The 17,369-nt window shown below is 37.3% G+C and overlaps 1 protein-coding gene across 1 annotated transcript in view; it reads right to left on the reverse strand.

The window, feature by feature from the left end:
- The window catches only part of ADAM32 (ADAM metallopeptidase domain 32), a 170,423-nt gene that overhangs the window by 132,336 nt on the left and 20,718 nt on the right, over positions 1-17,369 (reverse strand). Inside the window, exons 5-7 of the mRNA XM_061177368.1 lie at positions 17,073-17,149; positions 15,546-15,723; positions 926-994 (exon numbers count right to left, since the gene is read on the reverse strand). Of these exons, the coding sequence (XP_061033351.1) occupies positions 926-994; positions 15,546-15,723; positions 17,073-17,149 (324 nt within the window). The remainder of the gene's footprint in view (positions 1-925; positions 995-15,545; positions 15,724-17,072; positions 17,150-17,369) is intronic.

The following is a 17,369-nucleotide window of genomic DNA, read 5'->3' on the forward strand; positions in this document are numbered from 1 at the left end:
GAAATTTAGTCATCTTTACTAGAAATATCTCAACTTTCTCTTAAATGTTCCCTTTGCCCTTTTCCCTAATACTCTAATAAGTCAAGTATTTTAATATCCTTCTCCAAATCTCTCCTGTCTCTGACCCTCAACTCTGGCTTCCTGACAAGCTCTACAATCCTATGAATAGAAATGGAAATTCACATTCTCTGTAGTATTCCATAGATGTGACAATCAAATACTTATCTTCAAAATAAAACCTGGAAAGTATATTTTATCCCTGTTTTCTGAAATCTTTGAAATACAGGAGAAATAAAACCACACCCTATTGAGTACAAACTGAGTTATCACCTCAAGGGTCTGAAGTTCAGAGATCCTCAAATTGTTTATGGGAATAAGGAATCTAGAGGTGCCTTTTGACTAGACTCAATCAGACTTGAGTCAACAGACTCAAACAGTTGCACCATTAAAAACCACTAAAAAAAAAATCTTGACATTTTAATGTAAGCAGTTCTCATAAATAGTTATACTATCATCGTTGCTGTGCCAATAAATATCTTATAGGGCAAAAGATTCTCTAGACTACATGCTGCTCTTCAAGTACCCTAAAACAAGAATTAAAGCTTAAAGAATTTCACTTAAAAAAATCACCATTAAAAATTTTTGTGGATTGAGAGGGGCCCTAAAGATGTGAAGTACCAGCAAAAAAAAAAAAAAAAAAAAAAATCATTTTGTTATGCAGGTTATGTAAAGATTTCAAATAAAACATTTCTGATAGAACTAATGTAATTTTGAATATTTGATTCTTCAAATAGAAGATGTCTCCACTGTTCTCTGGGAGCGACATGGAAGTAAGAAGACTGGAATCTTTAAGTTCCTTTCTAGTTAGGGATAATCATACATTCATATCAAATATTCAAAAGCAAAGAAGAAGCAAAATACATACCAAAACTTTGTCCACCACAACATGCATTTCTACATAAAGAGGAATTAAATCGGAAACAGCTGATTCTGGCTAGAAAAAAAGAATAGCAGCATTTAAAAACTTAAAAACTTTCACAAATTGTTTACTCTGAACTTTTAAAATATTTTTCCACCTTTACTGAGTCATAGTTGAAATATATATATATATATATATATATATACTTAAGCTATAAGACTTGATGTTTTGATATACATATACAATGTGAAATAACTGCCACAATCAAGCTAATTAACATATCCACTCTCACATAGTTACTATTTTCTTTTTTCGTGTGTGTGTGTGTGTGTGTGTGTGTGTGTGTAGTGAGAACACATAAAATCAACCCTCTTAGAAAATTTAAAGTTTACAATACAATATTGCTAACTACAGTTACACTGATGTTTATAAAATCTCCGGAACTTATTCATCTTGCATAGCTCAAACTTTATATGCTTTGACCAACATTTCCCCATTTCTCTTTGTCTGCAGCCCCTGGCAAACACCACCGTACTTTCTGTGTCTATGAGTTTGACTATTGTAGATTCCAGTAGTGAGATGTTGCAGTATTTGTCTTTCTCTGTCTGGCTTATTTTACTAACAACATCCTCAAGGTTCATCCATACTGCCACAAATGGCAGGATTTTCTTCTTTTTAAGGCTGAATAATATACCATTATATATACATATAACAATTTACTTATCCATTCATCCATCAATAGATACTTAGATTGTTTCCGTATTTCTGCTACTGCAAATAATGCTTCAATGAACACAGAGGTGCATATATGTTTCAAGTTAGTGTATTTGTTTTCTACTAGGAAGATTTATGATTTCAGGTCTTACATTCAAGTCTTTAATTAATTTTGAGTTAAATTTTGTGTATGGTGTAAAACAGTGATCCATTTATTCTTCTGCATGTTGCTGTCCAGTTTTCCTAATACCATTTATTGAAAAGTCTGTCCTTTCCCCACGGTATATTCTTGGTTCCTTTATCATAAATTAATTGACCATATATGTTTAGGTTTATTTCTGTGTTCTCTATTCTGTTCCACTGATCTATATGTCTCTTTTCATGCCAATATAATACTATCTTAATTAATAAAGCTTTGTAATATAGTTTGAAATCAGAGAGTCTGAAGCCTCCAGCTTTGTTTTCTTTCTCAAGATTGTTCTGGCTATTTGATGTCTGTGTTTCCATACAAATTTATAGGATTATCTTCCTATTTCTTTGAAAAATAGCATGGGAATTTTGATGGGGATTGCAATGAATATGTAGATTACTTAGGGTAGTACAGAAATTTTAACAATCCTGATTCTCCCAATCCATGAGCATGGAATATCTTTCCATTTATTTGGGTCTTCTTCAATTTCTTTCATCAGTATCTTGTAATTTTCAATATATAGTTCTTTTACCTCCTTGGTTAAATTTATTCCTTGGTATTATATCCTTTTTGATGCATTATAAATCGCATTGTTTATTTCTATTTCTGACAGTTTCTTATTGGTGTATATAAACACAACAGATTTCCACACATTAGTTTTGTATCCTGAAAATTTACTGAATTTGTTTATTAGTTCTAACAGTTTTTCATGGAGTAGTTAGGGTGTTCTATATATAATATCATGTCATCTGCAAATAGTGACAGTTTTACTTCTTCCTTTCCAATTTGAATGCATGTCATTTGGTTTTCTTACCCAATTACTGTGGTGAGAACTTCCAATTCTATGTTGAATAAAAGTGGCGAAAGTGGGCATCCTTGACATGTTCCTGATCTTAGAGGAAATGCTTTCAGCTTTTCACCGTTGAGTATGTTAGCTGTGGGCATGTCATATATGGTCTTTATTATGTTGAAGTATGTTCCCTCTATATCCACTTTGTTGAGAGTTTTTATTATACATGGATGCTGAATTTTTTCAAACGCTTTTTCTGCATCTATTTAGATGATCATGATTTTTATCCTTCATTTTGTTAATGTGGGATATCACATTAATTGATTTGCTGATGTTGAACCATTTTTTCATCCTTGCAATAAACCCCACTTCAGCATGGTGTATGATTCTTTCAATGTTTTCTTTTCTTTTAATGTTTTAATGTTGAATTTGGTTTGCTATTATCTTTTTAAAGATCTTTACATCTATGTTCATCAGGGATACTGGCCAGTAATTTTCTTTTCTTTCTTTTTTTTTTTTTTTTTGTGGTATCCTTGTCTGGGGTTTGGTATCAGGGTATGCTGGCCTTGTAAAATGAATTTGGAAGTGTTCCCCCTTCATCTATTCTTTCAAAAAGGAGTTTGAGGATTGGTATTAATTATTCTTTAAATGTTTGGTACAGTTCACCAGTGAATTGTATAAGTGTGGTCTTGGACTTTTGTTTGTTAGCATATTTTTGACTACTGATTAAATCCCCTTACCAGTAATTGGTCTATTCAGATTATCTATTTCACCATAATTCAGTCTTGGTAGGTTAGGTGTTTCTAGAAATTTATCCATTTCTTCTGGGTTGCCTAATTTTTTAAAACTGAAGTATAGTTGATTGACAATGTTGTGTTACTTTCAGGTGTACAGCAAAGTGATTCATATATATATATATATATATATATATATATATATATATATATATATATTTAATATATATAACATATAATATATATGTATTCTTTTTCAGATTCTTTTCCCTTATAGGTTATTACAAAATACTGAGTATAGTTCCCTGTGCTATATAGTAGGTTCTTGTTGGTTATCTATTTTATATATTGTTGTGTATATATGTTAATCCCAAACTCCCAATTTTTCCCTCCCCAGGTTGCCTAATTTGTTGACATATAATTCTTCCTAGTAGTCTATATTTCTGTGGGATCAGTTGTAACATCTCTTTCATTTTTTATTTTATGATTTCTCTTTTTCTCTTGGTGAGTCTAGCTAAAGGTTTGTCAATTTTATCTTTTCAAAGAACCAGCTCTCAGCTTCACTGATCTTCTCTATTGTCCTTTTGGAATCTGTTTTCATTTATTTCTGCCCTACATTTGTCATGTCCTCCCTTCTACTAATCCTGTGTTTCATTTGTTCTTTTTCTAGTTCCTTGAGGTATAAAATTAGGTTATTAGTGACTTTTCTTGTTTCTTGACGTAGGCCATTTATCGCTAAGAACTTCCCTCGTAGAACTGCTTTTGCTGCATCCCACAAATTTTTGGTATATGCTATTTCCACTTTCTTTTGTCTCAAGGTATTTTTTAAAATTTCTCCTTTGATTTTTCTTTGGCCCATTTGTTGTTCAGTAGCATACTGTTTAAACTCCACATATTTGTGAATTATCCAGATTTCTTCATGTAAATAATTTCCAGTTTCATACCACTGTGGTCAATAAAGATGCTTCATATGTCATCAATCCTCTTAAATTTATTAAGACTGTTTTGTGGCCTAACATGATCTCTCCTGGAAAATGTTCCATGTGAACTTCAGAAGAATGTGTATTCTGTTGCTTTTACATGGAGTATTCTGTATATATCTGTTAAGTCCATCATTCCAATGTGTCATTTAAGGCCGATGTTTCCTTATTGATTTTCTGTCCGGATGATCTATCCATTGATGTAAGTGGGATATTAAAATTCCCTACTATTATTATATTGCTGTCTATTTCTCCCTTTAGGTCAGTTAATATTTGCTTTATATATTTAGGTTATCCTATGTTGGGTACATAAATACTTACAAATGTTATATCTTCTTGTTAAATTGACCCTTATATCATTATGTAACACCCATTCTTGTCTCTTATTACAATCTTTTTTTTTTACACCTATTTTGTCTGATATAATTGTAGCTACTCCAGCTTTCTTTTGGTTTCCATTGGCATGGAAATCTTTTTCCATCACTTCATTCTCAGTCTCTGTGTGTCCTTACATCAAAAGTCTCTTGTAGGTAGAATATAGATGGGTCTTGTTTTTTTAATCCATGTAGCCACTCTATGTCTTTGATTGGAGAACTCAGTCAATTTACATTTAAAGTAATTACTGATAGGTAGAGAAATGAGAGAACTCAAATAAAATTTAAAAGTAATTATTGCCATTTTATTAAGTGTTTACTGGCTGTTTGTTTCTTCTTCTCTTGCTCTCTTCCTTTGTGGTTTGATGACTTTCTTTAGTAATATACTTATATTACTTTCTTTTTATTGTTTGTATATTTACTATAGGTTTTTGCTATTTGTAAGCCATGAAGCTTACAAATAACAACTTATATATAAGTCTATTGTAAGTTGATAACAACTTAAGTTTGTTGACAAAGCTCAACATTTTTACTCCCTGCCACATTTTATGTTTTTTATGTCATATTTTATCTTTTTTTTTTTTTTTAAAGTTTTTATTGATTGATTGATTGATTGCTTGATTGCTATGTTGTGTCTTCGTTTCTGTGCTAGGGCTTTCTCTAGTTGCAGCAAGCGGGGGCCACTCTTCATCGCGGTGCGCGGGCCCCTCACCATCGCGGCCTCTCCTGTTGCGGAGCACAGGCTCCAGACGCGCAGGCTCAGCAGTTGTGGCTCACGGGTCTAGCCGCTCCGCGGCACGTGGGATCTTCCCAGACCAGGGCGCGAACCCGTGTCCCCTGCATTAGCAGGCAGACTCCCAACCACTGTGCCACCAGGGAAGCCCCCATATTTTATCTTTTTATCTTGCGTATCCCTTAACTAATTATTGTAATCATAGTTATTACTATTTTTACTACTTTCATCTTTTAACCTTCATAGTACCTTTGTAACTGATTAATCCACTCCCTTTGCTATATATTTACCTTTCTGGTGAGAGTTATTATTTCATGTTTTCTTGGAAAAATTTAATGTGAGTTCCAGTTCAAGATGGCAAAATATGAAGATCCTGAAATCAACTCCTCCCAAAGACCTACTGAGTCTACAGCTACATACAGAACAACTTCCTCTTTTAAAAAACCTAAAGTCTGGCTGAGTGGTAACTATACATCAGGCAAATGAGAAGAAAAGCACAGTGAATCGGGTAGGATGTACTAAGACACACTCTTACCGTAAATACCACCCTCAGTGCTATGACCCACAACCTGGAGAAAATTCTAAACCTGGAGCTTCTGTCTGAGGAGTGAAGGGTTTGAACCTCACATTGGGCACCACAACTTTTAGGACCTGCACCTGAGAGACAAGCCCCAAAACAATGAACTTTGAAAACCAATGGGGCTTGAGTCCCCAGACTCACAAGATTGTGTCAGTCTGGGAACCAGGTCAAAAAGGGTCCAGGCACTTGGACTTACCTTCTGCAGGGCCCAGCTCAGAGGGAGCTAGTCATGCCCAGACTTAAAGTAAAGGAAATTCCCTTGCTTATATTAAGGTGCCAGCCTGAGAGGCAGGCATCTAATTAGCACACACATCCAGTGATGAAGAGTTGCAGGTACCATCTTCGTGCTTTCCCTTTTCCATGCTCCAGAGCACTGTATCTCCCAGAAGAGAGCTTTTACATGCATCCGGTGCACCGATCTTTGCAGCTGACTCCCTGGGGACATTACTTGACTGTCTGACTCTGGAAGCCAAAGGAGCTTGCATTCCTAATCCCATGGGACTGTAATAATCATAAAGGAGCTCACACCCCTGTTAGGCACACCAATTTTTGTGGCTGCTACCCAGGAATACCTCTACATCACCTGGCTCTGGCAGCCAGTGGGGCTTATACTTGTGGGTCCCATAGGACTGTAGCTAACAGAGAAAGAATTCTTAAACAACTACCAGGCCCTAGCACAGCAAGACACAAAAGATCCAAGACCTCAGTCTTTCTGTTACAGAGGCCTGTTAGCTAATCATCATGGCTGCAGCCTGAGAGGCAGACTTCTAATTAAACACACATCTATGGGCTAAGTGTCATGCTTTCCAGACACCGCAGAGGGTGAGTGCTATCTTCAAGAACTCCCTCTGCTACCCTCCAGAGATCCAGTTTTTCCTGCAAGGGAATTTTACATGCAATTGATGCCCTAGTTTTTAAAACTAGTGCCCCAGTTTTTGCAGCTACCACCTAGGGAATGCTCCTTGATTGCCTGGCTCTGGTGGCTAGGGGGCTTGCATTTCTGAGACCCACAGGACTGTAGCAATTGAAGAGATGGTTCTTGGCAAGCTGCCAGTTGCACAGCACTGTGGAAAAAACAGTCTGAGGTACTCCGCAGTCTTTCTGTGAGGGAGGTCACTTTGCTTGTTCTGGTGCTTCACCCTCAGTGGAAGGCTTCAGGTTTAGCACACATCCAGTGAACTACAGAGCTTCCCTCAAGGAATGTAGTCTATGGACACCATCTTGGTATACTCCCTCTGCCTTGTTTCAGCTCTCCAACAGCTCCCAGAAAAGAGCTTATACACTCATCTGGAGCCCCAGTTTTTGTGACTGCTATGGAGGGGACACTGCTGGATACCCTGGAGAGCAGGGCATACACTTGCAATCCCACAGGACTATATATATTTGCCTACTTTTAAAAGCTGCTGCCTGAGGATGTGGTTTCCAAACAGCCAGAATCTAAGTGGTAAGAACCTCCCCTTCAGGACACTGGCAGGTCTTGCCACATTCTCAACTACTGGGAGCTATTAAAAATATAATATGCTACTTGGATAAGCACAAAGCTTTGTCATCTTTGAGAGGTGACAAAGAGCTGGGGGGAGGGTTTCACCTCCTACACAAGGACACTCCAAGACTAGGAGAGGTGGCTGTTCCATCTACCATATAAAAAGCAACACAGAAAGTCAAGCAAAATGAAGAAACAGAGGAATATGTTCCAACTGGAAGAAAAAGATAAAACCTCATTAAAAAAACTTAATGAAATGGAGACATGTAATTTACCTGATGAAGAGTTTAAAGTAATGGTCATAAAGATGCTCACTGAACTGGGGAGAAGAGTGAATGGACACAGTGAGGAGAACGTCAACACAGAGAGAGAAAATATAAGAAAGTACCAAAGAGAAGTCAGAAAACTGAACAATATAATAACAACTGAAAAATACACTAGAGAGGTTCAATGTTGGAGTAGATGAAGCAGAAGAAAAAAAAATCAGTCAACTCAAAGACAATGTGGTGGAACTCGCACAATCAGAGAAACAAAAAGAAAAAAAAGAATTTAAAATAGGAAAGATAGCATAAGGGGTTATGGAACAACAACAAACTAACAAACATTTGCATTTACAGAAGTCCCAGAAGGAGAAGAGAATGGGGCAGAAATTTTGTTTGAAAACACAATGGCTGAAAACTTCCCTAACATGTGTAAGGAAACAGACATTCAGCCCCAGGAAGCCCAGAATCTTTCAAATAAGAACGCAAAGAGACCCACACCAAAACACATTATAATTTAAATGTCAAAAGTTAATTAGGAGACCTTCAAGATGGTGGAAGAGTAAGACGTGGAGATCACCTTCCTCCCCACAAATACATGAGAAATACATCTACATGTGGAACAACTCCTACAGAACACCTCCTGAATGCTGGCAGAAGACCTCAGACTTCTCAAAAGGCAAGAAACTCCCCACGTACCTGGGTAGGGCAAAGGAAAAAAGAAAAAACAGAGACAAAAGAATAGGGACAGGATCTGCACCACTGGGAGGGAGCTGTGAAGGAGGAAAAGTTTCCACACACTAGGAAGCCCCTTCACTGGTGGAGACGAGGGGTGGCGGGGGGAAGCTTCGGAGCCACGGAGGAGAGCGCAGCAACAGGGGTGCGGAGGGCAAAGCAGAGAGATTCACGCACAGAGGATCGGTGCTGACCAGCACTCACCAGCCCAAGAGGCGTCTCTTCTCACCCGCTGGGGTGGGTGGGGGCTGGGAGCTGAGGCTCCAGCTTCAGAGTTCAGATCCCAGGGAGAGGACTGGGGTTGGCTGTGTGAACACAGCCTGAAGGGGACTAGTGCGCCACAGCTAGATGGGAGGGAGTCCGAGAAAAAGTCTGGACCTGTCCAAGAGGCAAGAGTCAATTGTTTTGGGGTGCGCGAGGAGAGAGGATTCAGAGCAACATCTAAACAAGTTCCAGAGATGGGCATGAGCCGCGGCTAGCAGCGCGGACACCAGAGACGGGCATGAAAGGCTAAGGCTGCTATGGCAGCCACCGAAAATCCTGTGTGCAAGCACAGGTCAATATCCACACCTCCCCTCCTGGGAGCCTGTGCAGCACACCACTGCCAGGGTCCCGTGATCCAGGGACAAGTTCCCCAGGAGAACACACAGCACACCTCAGGCTGGTGCAACATCATGTTGGCCTCTGCTGCTGCAGGCTCGCCCTGCATTCTGTACCCCTCCCTCCCCACCCCACCCCCCCCCGCCTGAGTGAGCCAGAGCTCCCTAATCAGCTGCTACTTTAACCCCGTCCTATCTGAGCAAAGAACAGACACCCTCAGGTAACCTACACACAGAGGCAGGGCCAAATCCAAAGCTGAACCCCAGGAGCTGTGCGAACAAAGAAGAGAAAGGGAAATCTCTCCCAGCAGCCTCAGAAGCAGTGGATTAAAGCTCCACAATCAACCTGATGTACCCTGCAACTGTGGAATACCTAAATAGAAAACAAATCATCCCAAAATTGAGGCAGTGGACTTTGGGAGCAACGATATATATATTTTTTCCTTTCTCTCTTTTTGTGAGTGTGTATGTGTATGCTTCTTTGTGTGATTTTGTCTGTATAGCTTTGCTTTTACCATTTGTCCTAGGGTTCTGTCTGTTTTTTTCTTTTTTTTGTTTTTTTAAGTATAGTTTTTAGTGCCTGTTATCCTTGGTGGATTTGTTTTTTGGTTTGCTTGCTCTCTTCTTTCTTTCTTCCTTTTTTTTTCTTTTTTTTTTTTTTATTACTTTTTAATATTTTTATTTTTCATAATTATTTTCTATTTTTTATTTTAAAAACTTTATTTTATTATTTTTTTCTTTCTTTCTTTCTTTTTTTCTCCTTTTCTTCTGAGCCATGTGACTGACAGGGTCTTGGTGCTCCGGCCAGGTGTCAGGCCTGTGCCTCTGAGGTGGGAGAGCCGAGTTCAGGACATTGGTCCACCAGAGACCTCCCGGCTCCACGTAATATCAAACAGCAAAAGCTCCCCCAGAGATCTCCATCTCAACGCTAAGACCCAGCTCCACTCAATGACCAGCAAGCTACAGTGCTGGACCCCCCTATGCCAAACAACTAGCAAGACAGGAACACAACCCCATCCATTAGCAGAGAGGCTGCCTAAAATCATAATAAGGTCACAGACACCCCAAAACACACCACCGGACACAGACCTGCCCACCAGAAAGACAAGATCCAGCCTCATCCATCAGAATACAGGCACTAGTCCCCTCCACCAGGAAGCATACACAACCTACTGAACCAACCTTAACCACTGGGGGCAGGCACCAAAAACAGCAGGAACTACAACCTGCAGCCTGAGAAAAGGAGACCCCAAACCCAGTAAGTTAAGCAAAATGAGAAGACAGAGAAACACACAGCAGATGAAGGAGCAAGGCAAAAACCCATGAGACCAAACAAATGAAGAGGAAATAGGCAGTATACCTGAAAAAGAATTCAGAGTAATGATAGGAAAGATGATCCAAAATCTTGGAAATAGAATGCAGAAAATACAAGAAACGTTTAACAAGGACATGGAAGAACTAAAGAGCAAACAAACAATGATGAACAACACAATAAATGAAATTAAAAATTCTCTAGAAGGAATCAATAGCAGAGTAACTGATGCAGAAGAACGGATAAGTGACCTGGAAGATAAAATAGTGGAAATAATTACCACAGAGCAGAATAAAGAAAAAAGAATGAAAAGAATTGAGGACAGTCTCAGAGACCTCTGGGACAACATTAAACACACCAACATTCAAATTGTAGGGGTCCCAGAAGAAAAAGAGAAAAAGAAAGGGTCTGAGAAAATATTTGAAGAGATTATAGTGGAAAACTTCCCTAATATGGGAAAGGAAATAGTCAATCAAGTCCAAGAAGCACAGAGAGTCCCATACAGGATAAATCCAAGGAGAAACACGCCAAGACACATATTAATCACACTACCAAAAATTAAATACAAAGAAAAAATATTAAAAGCAGCAAGGGAAAAACAACAAATAACATACAAGGGAACACCCATAAGGTTAACAGCTAATCTTTCAGCAGAAACGCTGCAAGCCAGAACAGAGTGGCAGGACATATTTAAAGTGATGAAAGGGAAAAACCTACAACCAAGATTACTCTACTCAGCAAGGATCTCATTCAGATTCGACGGACAAATTAAAACCTTTACAGACAAGCAAAAGCTAAGAGAATTCAGCACCACCAAACCAGCTTTACAACAAATGCTAAAGGAACTTCTCTAGGCAGCAAACACAAGAGAAGGAAAAGACCTGCAATAACAAACCCAAAGCAATTAAGAAAATGGTAATAGAAACATACATATCAATAACTACCTTAAATGTAAATGGATTAAATGCTCCAACCAAAAGACACAGACTGGCTGAATGGATACAAAAATAAGACCCGTACATATGCTGTCTACAAGAGACTCACTTCAGACCTAGGGACACATACAGACAGAAAGTGAGAGGATGGAAAAAGATATTCCATGCAAATGGAAATCAAAAGGAAGCTGGAGTAGCAATTCTCATACCAGACAAAATAGACTTTAAAGTAAAGACTATTACAAGAGACAAAGAAGGACACTATATAATGATCAAGGGATCAATCCAAGAAGAAGATATAACAATTGTAAATATTTATGCACCAAGCACAGGAGCACCTCAATACATAAGGCAAATGCTAACAGCCATAAAAGGGGAAATTGACAGTAACACAATCATCGTAGGGGATTTTAACACCCCACTTTCACCAATGGACAGATCATCCAAAATGAAAATAAATAAGGAAACACAAGCTTTAAATGATACATTAAACAAGATGGACTTAGTTGATATTTATAGGACATTCTATCCAAAAACAATAGAATACACTTTCTTCTCAAGTGCTCATGGAACATTTTCCAGGATAGATCATATCTTGGGTGACAAATCAAGCCTTGGGAAATTTAAGAAAATTGAAATCGTATCAACTATCTTTTCCAACCACAACGCTGTAATACGAGATATCAATTACAGGGAAAAACCTGTAAAAAATACAAACAGATGGAGGCTAAACAATACACTACTAAATAACCAAGACATCACTGAAGAAATCAAAGAGGAAATCAAAAAATACCTAGAACCAAATGACAATGAAAACACGACACCCAAAACCTATGGAATGCAGCAAAAGCAGTTCTAAGATAGAAGTTTATAGCAATACAAGCCTACCTCAAGAAACAAGAAACATCTCAAATAAACAACTTAACCTTACACCTAAAGCAATTAGAGAAAGAAGAACAAAAAAAACCCAAAGTTAGCAGAAAGAAAGAAATCATAAAGATCAGATCAGAAATAAATGAAAAAGAAATGAAGGAATAAAACTAAAAGCTGGTTCTTTGAGAAGATAAACAAAATTGATAAACCATTAGCCAGACTCATCAAGAAAAAAAGGGAAAAGACTCAAATCAATAGAACTAGAAATGAAAAAGGAGAAGTAACAACTAACACTGCAGAAATACAAAGGATCATGAGAGATTACTACAAGCAACTATATGCCAATAAAATGGACAACCTGGAAGAAATGGACAAATATTTAAAAAGCACAACCTTCCGAGACTGAACCAGGAAGAAATAGAAAATATGAACAGACCAATCACAAGCACTGAAATTGACACTGTGATTAAAAATCTTCCAACAAACAAAAGCCCAGGACTAGATAGCTTCACAGGCGAATTCTATCAAACATTTAGAGAAGAGCTAACACTTATCCTTCTCAAACTCTTCCAAAATATAGCAGAGGGAGGAACACCCCCCAACTCATTCTACAAGGCCACCATCACCCTGATACCAAACCCAGACAAAGATGTCACAAAGAAAGAAAACTACAGGCCAATATCACTGATGAACATAGATGCAAAAATTCTCAACAAACCACTAGCAAACAGGATCCAACAGAACATTAAAAGGATCCTACACCATGATCAAGTGGGGTTTATCCCAGGAATGCAAGGATACTTCAATATATGCAAATCAATCAATGTGATAAACCATATTAACAAATTGAAGGAGTCAAACCATATGATCATCTCAATAGATGCAGAAAAAGCTTTCAATAAAATTCAACACCAATTTATGATAAAAACCCTCCAGAAAGTAGGCATACAGGGAACTTACCTCAACATAATAAAGGCCATATATGACAAACCCAGAGCCAACATCATTCTCAATGGTGAAAAACTGAAACCATTTCCTCTAAGATCAGGAAGAAGACAAGGTTGCCCACTCTCACCACTCTTACTCAACACAGTTTTGGAAGTTTTAGCCACAGCAATCAGAGAAGAAAATGAAATAAAAGGAATCCAAATTGAAAAAGAAGAAGTAAATCTGTCACTGTTTGCAGATGACATGATACTATACATAGAGAATCCTAAAGATGCTACCAGAAAACTACTAGAGCTGATCAATGAATTTGGTAATGTAGCAGGATACAAAATTAATGCACAGAATTCTCTTGCATTCCTATACACTGGTGATGAAAAATCTGAAAGAGAAATTAAGAAAACATTGCCATTTAGCATTGCAACAAAAAGAATAAAATACCTAGGAATAAACTTACCTTAGGAGACAAAAGACCTGTATGCAGAAAACTATAAGACACTGATGAAAGAAATTAAAGATGATACAAACAGATGGAGAGATATACCATGTTCTTGGATTGGAAGAATCAACACTGTGAAAATGACTATACTACCCAAAGCAATCTACAGATTCAATGCAATCCCTATCAAACCACCAATGGCATTTTTCATAGAACTAGAAATAAAAATTTCACAATTTGTATGGAAACACAAAAGACCCCGAATAGCCAAAGCAATTTGAGAAAGAAAAACGGACCTGGAGGAATCATGCTCCCTGACTTTAGACTATACTACAAAGCTATAGTAATCAAGACAGTATGGTACTGGCACAAAAACAGAAATACAGATCAATGGAACAGGATAGAAAGCCCAGAGATAAACTCACGCACATATGGTCACCTTATTTTTGATAAAGGAGGCAAGAATATATAATGGAGAAAAGACAGCCCCTTCAATAAATGGTGCTGGGAAAAATGGACAGCTACAGGTTAAAAAATGACATTAGAACACTCCCTAACACCATACACAAAAATAAACTCAAAATGGATTAAAGACCTAAATGCAAGGCCAGACACTATAAAACTCTTAGAGGAAAACATAGGCAGAACACTCTATGACATCAATCACAGCAAGATCATTTTTGACCCACCTCCTAGAGGAATGGAAATAAAAACAAAAATAAACAAATGGGACCTAATGAAACTTAAAAGCTTTTGCACAGCAAAGGAAACCATAAACAAGATGAAAAGACAACCCTCAGAATGGGAGAAAATATTTGCAAATGAAGCAACTGACAAAGGATTAATCTCCCAAATTTACCAGCTGCTCATGCAGCTCAATATCAAAAAAACAAACCACCCAATCAAAAATGGGCAGAAGACCTAAATAGACATTTCTCCAAAGAAGATATACAGATTGCCAAAAAACACATGAAAGGATGCTCAACATCACTAATCATTAGAGAAACGCAAATCAAAACTACAATGAGGTATATCACCTCACACCAGTCAGAATGGCCATCATCAAAAAATCTACAAACAATAAATGCTGGAGAGGGTGTGGAGAAAAAGGAACCCTCTTGCACTGTTGGTGGGAGTGTAAATTGATACAGGCACTATGGAGAACAGTATGGAGGTTCCTTAAAAAACTAAAAATAGAACTACCATACAACCCAGCAATCCCACTACTGGGCATATACCCTGAGAAAACTATCATTCAAAAAGAGTCATGTACGACAATGTTCATTGCAGCTCTATTTACAATAGCCAGGACATGGAGGCAACCTAACTGTCCATCAACAGATGACTGGTTAAAGAAGATGTGGCACATATATACAATGGAATATTACTCAGCCATAAAAAGAAATGAATTTGAGTTATTTGTAGTGAGGTGGATGGACTTAGAGTCTGTCATACAGAGTGAAGTAAGTCAGAAAGAGAAAAACAAATACCGTATGCTAACACATATATATGGAATCTAAAAAAAAAAAGGTTCTGAAGAACCTAAGGGCAGGACAGGAATAAAGACGCAGACATAGAGAATGGACTTGAGGACATGGGGAAGGGAAAGGGTAAGCTGGGACAAAGTGAGAGAGTGGCATGGACATATATATACTGCCAAATGTAAAATAGATAGCTAGTGGGAAGCAGCCACATAGCACAGGGAGATCAGCTCAGTGCTTTGTAACCAACTAGAGGGGTGGGATATGGAGTGTGGGAAGGAGATGCAAGAGGGAGGAGATATATATGGGGATATATGTATATGTATAGCTGATCCACTTTGTTTTAAAGCAGAAACTAACACATCATTGTAAAGCAATTATACTCCAATAAAGATGTTAAAAAAGAAAATAAATAAATAAATAAAAGCAATAAGTGCCTTGAAAGAGTAATAAAGCATACATAACTCACTTTTTCACTTATAAAAATATTATAGTCCATTGGGTTTTGTTCTGTGTCTTGGTTATTTTCAGTAAGAACTGCAAATTCATTGTTTTCATTTCCTAATTTATAAAGAAGATGCTTAAATTCAACTGCAGATTCCATAGGCTCAATTCCATAAGAAACATTTTCAAACTGCAATATTCCTCTGTAAAATTAAGGATAAAATTCCAAGTGTTTTTAATAAATTCTATATTATAAAACTCTGACAGGATTCCTAAAAAAAGGAGGAGGAGGAGGAGGAGGAGGAGGAGGAAGGAAAGAGGCGGAGAAGGAGGAGAAGGAGGGGGAGGAGGAGTGGGAGAAGAAAGATACAGAATGTTTTTGAGCTCAGTATTTTGACCCAAACTCTTTATGTTTTGGAGGTGACTCTGAAGAGATAAAAAAAGGTCTTCCCCAATCCAAAAAACTAACTTTCCATTTAATTTTCTTTATAGTTATAAACGCAGCACAAATTATGTAATCAGTTGCTAGGTATGAAAGTATACAGTATTACTGTGATCAAGTCATTCCCCTGTCCCCCAAGTCAGTAATTTAATGAAAGCAACAGCAAATAGAAATCTGTATAAATTTCTTTCTGTTTTGTACTGCAATGATTACATTGCTTGCATAAAAAAAGGATACATAATCAGTAATTTTATTCATAAAAATAAAATTCAGCAGTAATTAGAAGAAGGCATTTACGAATTTTGTTTATGTACCTAGTCTGAATAAGAAATTAAAAGCTAAATTTTAAAGAGTAAACAACTTTTATAAGTATTCTTCCTTGAATACAGGTAACAGTTCAAGTGACTACTCTCTAAAAACCAAATTTCAGAATTCCATGTAAAAAGCACTGAGTAAAATTCGTTTGTGGAAACAAGGATCCTACACTATAAAATGAAGGTGAAGAATATCCTGACAGAATGGAAAACTCTCCAAGCACTAGAAAGGAAACCCTACAGTTCTTAGAGAGATTAAGATAGTGATATTACTAGAAAAATGAGTACTATAATAATACTTATTTGTTTATATAGAAGTGCTTCCTCTCTCTGAAGATGATTTCCCTTTGTGAAAGAACATGCTTTGTTTATTTATTTTTACATCTCCAAACCAGGCCAGTAGCTGGTACATGGTAGGTATCAAAAATACTCTATTTGCTGAAAAAATAAGCAACCCGAAACTTAGCTCTTCCAACTTGCTATAGTCAAACACGGTCAACTGTCATTTCTGTACTAAAGAAGAAACAAGATACAGAGCAAGGACACCAGAAAATCTAAACCTTCGAGGAAGTTAGACATGTCTCTGGTCAGTGGGGAAAGTAAAGAGAAATCAGAGAAGAAACATTCAGAGGAAGAGAGTATTATTATTATTATTATTATTATTATTATTATTAATTGAATAATCTCCACATGGGAATCCTCTACCATTTCCACACTTAGTATAAACTAACAAATTCTCTGCAGACAAATATCATAACCATGGTGTCTGCATATCAACGACAAAAAAATACATAACCTCAGTCCAGAGCAGGTGCTAAGTGTGACAACAGAATTCAGGTATCCTTCAATATATCCTTGGTAGTAGCATTGAGTCTAGGGGGGAAAATATAAAGTGGTTACCTAGGAGTTGACAAAACTTTCTAATGATTTCTTAACTTCTTACACTTAATAGAACTTTCTGAATATTTTTCACAGGCTATATACAGTTTATATCAGTATGAATAAAGTGACATTCAGAAAAAAAGTCTCCCCATATTTGCCACTTTCACTATATTAACTACTCTTTTCAGATCAATACTTGAGATTATTATTT

Source organism: Eubalaena glacialis, chromosome 20 (assembly GCF_028564815.1).
Source record: "Eubalaena glacialis isolate mEubGla1 chromosome 20, mEubGla1.1.hap2.+ XY, whole genome shotgun sequence".
Classification (NCBI taxonomy): domain Eukaryota; kingdom Metazoa; phylum Chordata; class Mammalia; order Artiodactyla; family Balaenidae; genus Eubalaena; species Eubalaena glacialis.